The sequence below is a fragment of the Hippocampus comes genome, unplaced genomic scaffold, assembly GCF_001891065.2.
Source record: "Hippocampus comes isolate QL1 unplaced genomic scaffold, H_comes_QL1_v1.1 scaffold295, whole genome shotgun sequence".
NCBI classification, from domain to species: domain Eukaryota; kingdom Metazoa; phylum Chordata; class Actinopteri; order Syngnathiformes; family Syngnathidae; genus Hippocampus; species Hippocampus comes.
Genome location: NW_017804848.1, coordinates 89,095 through 98,601, shown reverse-complemented (window position 1 = coordinate 98,601; position 9,507 = coordinate 89,095). Strand labels below are relative to the sequence as shown.

General features: G+C 45.6%; 2 protein-coding genes across 5 annotated transcripts in view; both read left to right on the top strand.

Moving 5' to 3' along the window:
• The first annotated feature begins 695 nt into the window (after positions 1-695).
• asmt2 (acetylserotonin O-methyltransferase 2) lies at positions 696-4,674 on the top strand. Its single transcript, XM_019878786.1, is given in 9 exon segments — positions 696-849; positions 2,077-2,159; positions 2,780-2,960; positions 3,096-3,225; positions 3,298-3,366; positions 3,434-3,552; positions 3,935-4,072; positions 4,308-4,430; positions 4,433-4,674. Coding segments are annotated over 9 exon segments (1,029 nt in total). The 5' UTR covers positions 696-824; the 3' UTR covers positions 4,594-4,674.
• Positions 4,675-6,056: 1,382 nt separating this feature from the next.
• jade1 (jade family PHD finger 1) overlaps positions 6,057-9,507 on the top strand; it is a 10,305-nt gene continuing 6,854 nt past the window's right edge. Inside the window, exons 1-5 of one of the 4 annotated variants that reach the window (XM_019878773.1) lie at positions 6,057-6,218; positions 7,321-7,458; positions 8,056-8,128; positions 8,287-8,354; positions 8,946-9,288. In XM_019878773.1, the coding sequence (XP_019734332.1) occupies positions 8,080-8,128; positions 8,287-8,354; positions 8,946-9,288 (460 nt within the window). In that variant the 5' untranslated portion in view covers positions 6,057-6,218; positions 7,321-7,458; positions 8,056-8,079. Of the gene's footprint in view, positions 6,219-7,320; positions 7,459-8,048; positions 8,129-8,286; positions 8,355-8,945; positions 9,289-9,507 lie in introns of all 4 variants that reach the window. The other 3 variants (XM_019878764.1, XM_019878746.1, XM_019878755.1) reach the window with 3 other exon arrangements.

Below are 9,507 nucleotides of genomic sequence, written 5' to 3'. Positions count from 1 at the left end.
TTACAGCAGCTCCGAAACATTTTGTTCTTCTACTTTCTTGCTTTCATAAATTTGTTGCTGTAAATTGGGAATTTCTCCATTGTGAGACGAATAAAGGTTTTCTTATTCTTAATATAACTCATATAGATACATACTCCATGTGTTGCCTTCATTGTAAGGCTTATATAAGGCTTTTGATTTTTTGCAGCTCCAGACATAGTTGTTTTTTGTGTTTTTTTTGGGGGGGTCCAATATGGCTCTTTCAACATTTTGGGTTGCCGACCACTAAACTTTAGAGGATTGATTGTATTTTAATTTTAACATGCGCACCGTTACGGGTTTACAGTTTTTTGTTTAGGTCAACTTTGGGTGCTTTGACAGGATTCTTATTTTGACTTGCACAATTTGGGTTGTTTTCTAGAGTTTTCGTTTTATCAGTGAAACTTTGGAGCTTTTAAAGGAGTTTGGTGATTGTTTCGTCCTTGCCACATGTGGGGATTTGTCTTTTATTCCTTCCCTGGGGATTTTACTGATGAAGAAACCTTCCCGAAACGGCTCCCTGTAACTTTGAAGACTGGCATTGTGAAATACACAGAGCGGGTTCCGAAAGAGTTCATGAAGCCAAGTTTTTTTTTTTTTTAAACCACGGAACACTCTTAGCCCGGAGGTCTCCGCTTGGAACGTGACTCACTGGCATCCAAAAGTGTCACAAAGAATTCCTGGAAATCATTTCGCCTCCGAGTGGGAATTGAAGCCCGGCCGAGGTGTTTTCAAGTTTGTTTTACCTTGTCCGTAAGTGAGTGCGAGCTTTCCTGAAAGTCCGCCGCCTTGGCAGGAAAAGGCCCATGCGCAGGATTAGCAAGGTCAGAGGTGCGCGTTCAGGTTCCGAAGATTGTCAAAGTTGTTTGGAAAGTGGGATGGGAAATGGGATGCCGGTAATATAGGAGACATATAAGATAAGATAAGATATCCTTTATTTCACATTCACATTTGTTGTCATATCATTTAAATAATTTTATGATTTATTTATTTATTCGTTTTTTATTCAGCAGCCTGACAGCAGTCGGTTGGAACGAGCGGCGGTATCTCTCCGTCTTGCAACGCGGGTGTAACAGTCTCCGACTGAAGGAGCTACCGAGTGCTGTCAGGGCGGGCTGGAGGGGGTGGGAGGGACTGTCCAACCTAGCTTTTAGCTTAGCTAGCATCCTGCTGTTGCCCACCTCCTCCAGAGTGTCAAGGGAGCAGCCCAGGACAGAACCAGCCTTCCTGACTAGTCGCTCTAATCTCTTCCTGTCTTTTAGTCTTTCTGTCTGTGTGTGTCAGTTTTGTTTGTCCCTCTCTTTTTGCTGCAGGAAAACCCAGTCCTAAATTTTATTTTATACTCATTCATCATGGCATTTTACATTTCTGGTTCAGGACACAATTCAGCAAGAGAAGCCTTTCGCTTTGGCCGTACGTCAGCCTGAGGGAAGGCACTTTGTGGGCCAAAAGATGAGAGCGCGAGGCATGCTGGGAAGTCCTCGCTGCCCCACATCTCTGAGAGACAACGAGCCGAGTGAGACGTTAATAATGTCAGACGTTTTGTTTTTCCCTGTCTTTTCTGTGCGGAATGCCAGTAGCAGGCAGCAACATCGTCATGTTCTGCTTTGTAAAGAAAAAAATATCAAACGATAGCACCCATGTCTACTGGTCTCTATTAGAGGTATTTATTATTCTTATTATTACAGGAGTTGGAACGTGGGGGGACGTCAAGAGGACAAAGTGCAGTGACAATCAACCTCCACATGGTGGTGCTGCATCACCCCCTGTAACAGACGCGGCTCGGATGATGGCTGCGTTGGAATTCACGCGCTTCTTCGTAATCTAAATGTCATTTAAATGGGAAGGACGGCGGAAGGCGCGCTTATAAAGGCCATTCGTGAAACTGAATGCCACAGCAAGCCAGCCAGCCGCTCCTCCTTCTCCTTGGTGCCCTTTGAGCGACCATCATCTGACTGGTTCGGGACGCCTTCACCGAGCCCGAAGCACATTTTAGCTTGGGAAGATTTTGTGATTGACCCCCTTCATCTTTTTGTCCTTTTTTTTTGTGAAGCGCAGCCATGTCCGAGCATCTTTCGCAGAGTGAGATGGACTATCCGTTTAAACTACTCGAGTACTTGAACGGCTTCAGGGTGTCAAAGGTAAGTCAAGTATTTTAATGCTGTGTTTCTTGGAGCAAATTGTTCTAGTTGAATGTCTTCAATTTGTAAAAAAAAAAAAAAACATATTTTTATTTTTCACTAATGAAGGGTTTGGTGAATGCATTTGAACTGATTGGCTTCAGTACCTCCACTAAGGTTAAGAACCACTGCTGTCGACGAATGTAACAGAGAATCCGATAACTTTTCAAAATAAAACATCTTTCAGATTCCGAAATAAATAAAACGGAAGGAATAAAAGTGATTTTTTTCTCTCTGCGTGGCCAGGTACCAAATTACCCGCGGACCAGTAGGCACCACTGCCTTAAAGTTTTTGTTTGAGTTAAAAGTGTTTATGAGCGTTCTACACAGAGCACACTGCAATAAATTGGTTGCTCTTAGCCTTCCATGCAAGTTTAACGCAAATAAAACAGCTGGCTCTGGGTTTTGAGTCAATATTTGACATTTAAGCTTGGCAACCCCGAGTAGGAAAGGCTCCCAAATGGCTCAAGGCTCAAGTTTGACAACGTCGGCCACTCTTTAGAACGACAACGGCTAAGATGCTAACACGCTCACGCTCGCTCTGCTCTCCTGTTTGGGGAATCGCGCGTTTGTTTGTTCAGGTGATCTTCTCCGCCTGCGAGCTGGGCGTCTTCGACCTCCTGGCGACGTCGCCGTGTGCCCTGAGCGCCCAGCAGGTGGCGCAGGCCTTGCGAGCCAGCGTGGACGGAACGGAGCGACTGCTGGACGCCCTGGTGGGCATCGAGATCCTCCATGTGGAGACGCAACCGCAGGACGGAACCGGTGACCACCAACACGAACCGCCCCTACGACCTTCCACCACCACAGCAACCAGCTTTCTCCAAGACCTGCTCTTTCACTCGATAAAGTGATCTTAGCGACCTGATATTTTCTTTTCTGTCCTTTCTCCCACCCGAGCTCTTTACAGGAACACCGAAGTGGCCAGCGTGTACTTGGCCAAAGGTGGTGCCAAGTCGCTGCACGACCTTGCGATCTACCAGTCGCAGACCACCTACCCACTGTGGAACAACTTGGCGGATGTCGTCAGGTCTGTGTGAAGGGTGACGCGTTAAAAGGATTTGTATTTTTATTGCTTCATGCATCCTGCTTCTCTTCACAGGGATGGCAGGAACCAGAACCAGAAGACGTTTGGGATCCCGCCCGAGGAGGTCTTCCAAGCCATCTACAGGTGGGTCTCTGCAGGAGAACGTTGAGAATTGTTCAGTTTTGACACAAAATTCCCACTTTTGGGGAAGGACCGAGGAGAAGATGCTGAAGTTTATGGGTCTGATGAACTCCTTCTGGGTGCTGGACGGACACGATGTGGTGACGGCGTTCAACCTCGCCGGCTTCCAGAACGTCGTTGACCTCGGAGGTAGGAAGAAGTTTGCCACTGGGGGAGGGCGCTATCAACACAACAAGTGTAGCATGCAAGAATTAACTGCCAACTTTACTCTCAAAACAAACATAATACAAAAGAGAATTACTTACGCCGTTTGAAGAAACAACTTTATCTGAAGAACACTTTTGCTAACTTAGTGCTAACAAGTCATGAATCGCGTCATTGACAAGCTAACCCTTTAAGCAACAGCTATTTGAACACAAACAGTGGAGCAAAACATGCAGACAGCCAATAACGCAAGACTCACAAGGCATCCATGGATGTGATTTTTGAAGGGTATCGTTAAAAACCCATATCATTTTCAGATCTGTGACATTGCGGCTAACTCGTTGCCTTGCCCGTCTTGAACTCGCAGGCTGCACCGGTGCGCTGGCCCGTGAGATGGTTAAGGCCTACCCCTCATCCTCCGTCACCGTGTTTGACATGCCCGCAGTTGTGGAAATGGCCGCCAAGCACTTCCTACAGGAAAACAACACCTTGAAGTTCCAGAGCGGTAGTCAATCCCTTTTTTTCCGTTCCAGCACCAAGTATGCTGCCACCTACAGTTTTAAACATTATCAATCAGTCTCCTGACAGCAAAACAGCACCCCCTTCTGGATTTTTGCGATACTGCAGTGTTCACCAAACTGGATGAATGCTCCTGACCGTGTGATGCATTTATTTTACACATCATATTTCCACTCCGTATGAATTATAAAATGCATTATTTCTACTTCTTGCCCCGACAGGAGATTTTTTCCACGGAGAACTGCCTCCTGCCGACCTATACATCCTGGCTCGCATCCTCCATGACTGGCCGGAGGAAAAAAGTCTGACGCTTCTTAAGCGGATCTGCGACGTCTGCAAACCAGGTGAGTCCTGATCAGATTGAAGCCTATCACGTCGTATCGTGTCACAATTCTCATGACGTGTACGCCTTCCAAGTACACCAGGATGCTCCAAGAGAGCGGCTTCCGCGACGTGCAGCTGTGTCGCACGGGGAAATACTACGACGCCATCTTGGCTCTCAGATAAGAACGCAGGAGACTTGGTTGAAGGAGCACCATTCGGGATTTAGCTGTTCCCTAGAATAAATGCAGATTATACACCAAGTTACATCATGGCATGCAATGATCTAAAAATGTCATTAAAATATTTTATTATTTGGCTATGATGAATTACTGGTATGTTGCATAAAATACCTTTTGCATGAGTGCCCCAGCGATGAATTGCACGTACAAAAGGTCAACGAAAAAACCTGCTGATTCATGTTCAGATATTTACGGTGAATCGGACTTTTTTTTTTTTTTGTGAGCGCATCTGAGCCCAGTGAAGTGCAGTACGTTGTAGTATAGCTTACTGTATTACCACAGTGCTGTGCTGTTTTCCCCTATTATTAACTTGCGGAACACAGACCCTTAGAATATGCTTCTCCCCATCCCCCTTCACTTTTGGGTAATACGCTTTTTGATATTTTCTTAATTTGTAGAGATTATAGTTGACGGTGAGTGGGACTGAGCTCTTTGAGGTACTGTGTCGTAAAGTACCGTTCTAGATTTCCCCCCAACTTTTGGTAAAAATGTGCATTTTTACACCACGTTATGTTGTTCTTGTTATTATTTTACTTTATTCGTTGAGAAGTCATAATAAAGCAATTTGCTACCATTATTGTATGGCCTCCATTGACCGGAAAAGAAATAAAGTGACAGACCATGACGATACCGTCACGTCTTTATTTTGCCAACGTGCTCATTTCAAGGAGCAATTCTTCACAATTCCAAGTAATGAAATGTTAAACATTGATTGATCTCGTTACCATAGTTGAAATAGTGGAAGATTAGAAATACTAAAATATCAAGATACTGTAAAACAGGTGCACTCTTTATTTCCGAGACAAAGCTCAGCGCTCTTATTGGACAATAAAAGCAGTAATTCAACTTTTTTGTGCGATATGGAATGCAGTGGTGTAGGTTTGGGCGCTAACAACAAGTGATAAGTGGACAAAGATTGAAAAATACAAAGACGAAAGAGACAAAAAGCGAGGGATAAATAATTGGTGTTCTGTGCCTTTAAGAGACGAAGCTCAGAATAAAATGCCGTGACGTCATGTTTTTCCCAATTTGCAAACAAGTTCTTGTTTGCTGCGTCGAACGAGAAATACATTACAGTATACGTTGTAGTGATGTTTGTTAGGTGGTTAAAAACAATACAAAATAAAAAATATATATTTGTTGCGCTGTGCTTTTAAGAGACAATATGACGTAACCTTGCCCTCAACGTGAGTGATTGACAGATTGTTGCGTGATGCGACAAAAAGCAAATACTGTAATAATGACATTTTGTAACAAGCGCAGCGTTTACGTGAACGTTTTCACTCAAACCGTGGGTATTAATTATTTGTGTAGGGATGATTTATCAACTCAACGGCACGGGCGTTGCTCTCCTCCAGCGGCCAAACCTCATAAGTGCAGCCGAGCAGGGTTGCATCCTCCCGGCCGGGTCCCGCCCCCCGATGGCCCCCACCTTGCCTTGCCTTCCCTCCCCTCTCTCGCCTTATCTCGCTGTTTGTGTATGTGGAATGCGGGTCAAGCGGAACTCCGAGCCCGAACTGCGCCTCACCTCCAAGAAAAACGGCGGCTTGCAGAGTCCCGGCGTGCACCGTATGTACCGTCCACACGATTGGGCTACACTTGGCCGCGCGCGGGCGGCGAGAGACTTTTTTTGAGGCGAGGCGGAGGCCACTTCCATTGGGAGAACGCGACGTCGTCATTTTAAAATGGCGCCAAAGATTAACCTCGACCAGTGGCTCGCTTTGGTGCGTGTGCGCCACATTGTGCCCAGCTGGTTAACATTCACTACCCGTTGGCCGCACGTTCGCCACAACTTCCATTTTAGCGTTCTTAGCGGATACCTACTGACGAATCCGAGGCGGTCTAGGCGCATTTTGACAGAAAAGAAAATGAAACATATTCGTATAAGGAGGTGCCGAAATAGCAACATTAGCTCAATGGTGCTAACGGCGCTCCACGGTAACAAACGTAGCAACCTGCCTCAGGGTTAGCACGGGCTGCGACGACTTCATAACGTCGACAACCGCGGCCCTCTTCCAAAAGAATTTCTCGTGAGGCGGATTGGTTTTAGAGCGAAAATGTCTACTCAACGCTCAGCGTTGCTGATTAAATATCGTGAAAGGGGTGCAAAACTGGAGGAAAAACCATCCAGAATATTCCACTCGAGGCGCCGGTTGGTGGGTGGGCCCTCATGTTTTGGAACGACGCTGTTAGCGTTAAGGCTAATCGTAACAGCTCAACGCCCTAGCTTGTCAAAGCAGCCTTTTTTTCCTGAACGACTAAAGCCCCCAAAAAGTTATCGTACACGGGGAATTTTAAAACTAAACTGCTATTTTTTTGCACTTGGTCTGCAACAAAGTTACGGCATCACACGACATGTCGTGAGCCCACCCTTAGCTTAGCCACCTAGCTGAGTTTTTTTTTTTTACCTTACATAATTCGACAAGTTATTACCACGCGTTATATCTTGAAACTTGCTTAATGTTGCCGTTTACGATTTCAGCGTTGTTAACCTCGCCCCGCGATTGCTCCGCATTGGCTGTAGTTTGTTGTCGTTACCGGGAACGTCATTTCCCTGAAAGTTAGTTGGATAGATGTGGCATCGCGAGGCTCACGTTGATCATTTGTAATCGTATTATCATTTTTTTTCGTCGTGTGTGTGATGCGAGGCAAAATGTCGTCTTGTACACAGCGAGCGATTCCTTCGCTCACAGCCTCAGGGGGACGCGTTTGTTTACCAGCTAACGGCACAGCTGCAGCTGAGCTTGAACTATGTCACCCCCAACGACACAGTCCGCGCATGTGTACGCCGAGGAAATCGCGAGGCCTGGTAAATAATCTGCTTTGCTGTCTCTTCAGGGCACCAAAAAAAAAGTTGTTGACAGATTATTCGATTTGTAAAATCATGAGTGGTAGCCTCACAAAATATTTGTAAGTGTGATATCGTGTGGCGCTATTCAGCTTCCAGGTGTGGACAAAGAATTAGAAGGCTACAATAATCATCTGACGTTTGAAAAGTGCTTAAATTTGGGTCAAAATAATTTTTTTTTTTTTGGTCCAAATTTAAACCTTACCCGGAGTCAGAAGTTTGCATGCTAACATCGTACTAAAGCAACATTACAATAACAATTATACACACTACTGAGAACCAGGATAATTTTTTTACAATATATGTAAATATTTGAAAAAAATATTTGCGTGATACTCTGGAGTACGTCACTTTCATAAAGGGGTTTGAAAGTGTTGAAAATGTTGCCATGATGATTTCGAGGTTGGCGAAAAATGCTTCACTTGCTTTAAAGAAGTTCATATTTTCAAATTGAGACAAAATCACAAGCAAGCCTCACGAAACACAATAGAATGAATATGAATTTGAACCGGTGGTCCTTTCAAGCTGACGATGCTCTCCTTTGTCTTCAGTGTGAAGCTGGTGCTCCTCTGACGCGCCACCATGAAGAGAAGTCGACACCCCAGCAGCAGCGACGACTCAGATGATGCCAGTAAGTGTAAAAAAAAGTTGTTTTTTTTTTTGTTTTTTTTTTCGAGATGGGCGGAGGGATGACTCATTGTCGATGCTGAACCCAAACATCCATTGCGGAGGAGTTCACACCCCTCCTATAAAGTTGAAATGATTGACTCCAAATAATTTCCTGTCCAGGCAATTCCACCTGCTGGTCGCAGCATTCGTCTCAGGCCAGAAGAGGAAGCAGGCAGAAACCTTCCGAGGTACGTCACTGTTGACACAATCAACGCGGCTGTCATAAATGAAGAGACGTTCACATTTGGCTGTTATTGACCTGGAGACTGCGGAGATAAGTGACCCAAGCCCCGCGGTCTTGGTTGGCTTTTTACCGGCAAATGTTCATGTTCCGGAGCTGCAAGGCGCTAAATCCTAAAAAAAGAATACTCTTCATAAAAGAGTACTCTTCATGTGCTCATTTTTCCTGAGACGGTTTCCTATTATGAGGAACCAAAATGAAAAATGACGTAAAATGGAAAGCAAAACTTATACAAAATATACACGTTTAATTTTTTTTTTTAATTAAAAAGAATAATGAAAATCATTTGTTTTCCATGTTCCTGCCTGTCAAATTTATTTTCAAAAGAAACGAATACTAACAAATAATTACAGGAAGATACTTTTGCGCTTTTATTTAAATAAAAATGTGAAATTGAAGAAAAAAAATCAGTGGGGGGGGGAAATGATAGAATTAAATTCGTCCGTTGTACTGTCAATTCCAACACAATATATGTAAAAAGAGAGAGAAGGGAGCAGAGGGGGGAGCATCGATTTGACATGCTTTCCGCCTGCTTCAGGTCTTCAGGACGGATCTGATCACGGCCATGAAGGTGCACGACTCGTACCAGCTCAACCCGGAGGATTTCTACGTCCTGGCCGACCCGTGGCGGCAGGAGTGGGAGAAGGGCGTCCAGGTGCCCGTCAGCCCGCAGTCCATCCCGCAGCCGGCGGCCCGCCCGCTGGCCGACGGCGGCAAGGAGGTCACGTTCGTCCGGCCCAAGAAGCTGATCCGCACGTCGGCCGCCCAGGCCTTGGGCTACGTGGACATCCGCACCCTGGCCGAGGGCACGTGTCGCTACGACCTCAACGAGGAAGACGTCACCTGGCTGCAGGTTGCCAACCAGGAGTTTGCCAAGTTGGGTGAGTCCGCACGGTCGCCAGTGACCGAAACGTGCGTCGCACGAGTCGGGGTGAAGTTTCACATTGCTCGAAACAAGAAAGGAGCCCGCTGGAAGGCGCTCCCCAGTTTTCGCAGTAGACTCGGACACTTTCAACGGTCCTTTTGTGACTTGATGTGCTCGTCAGTAACCATCCAAAAATAAACCGCATCGCATCAAAAGTCATAGGGTTCAAAGTTTG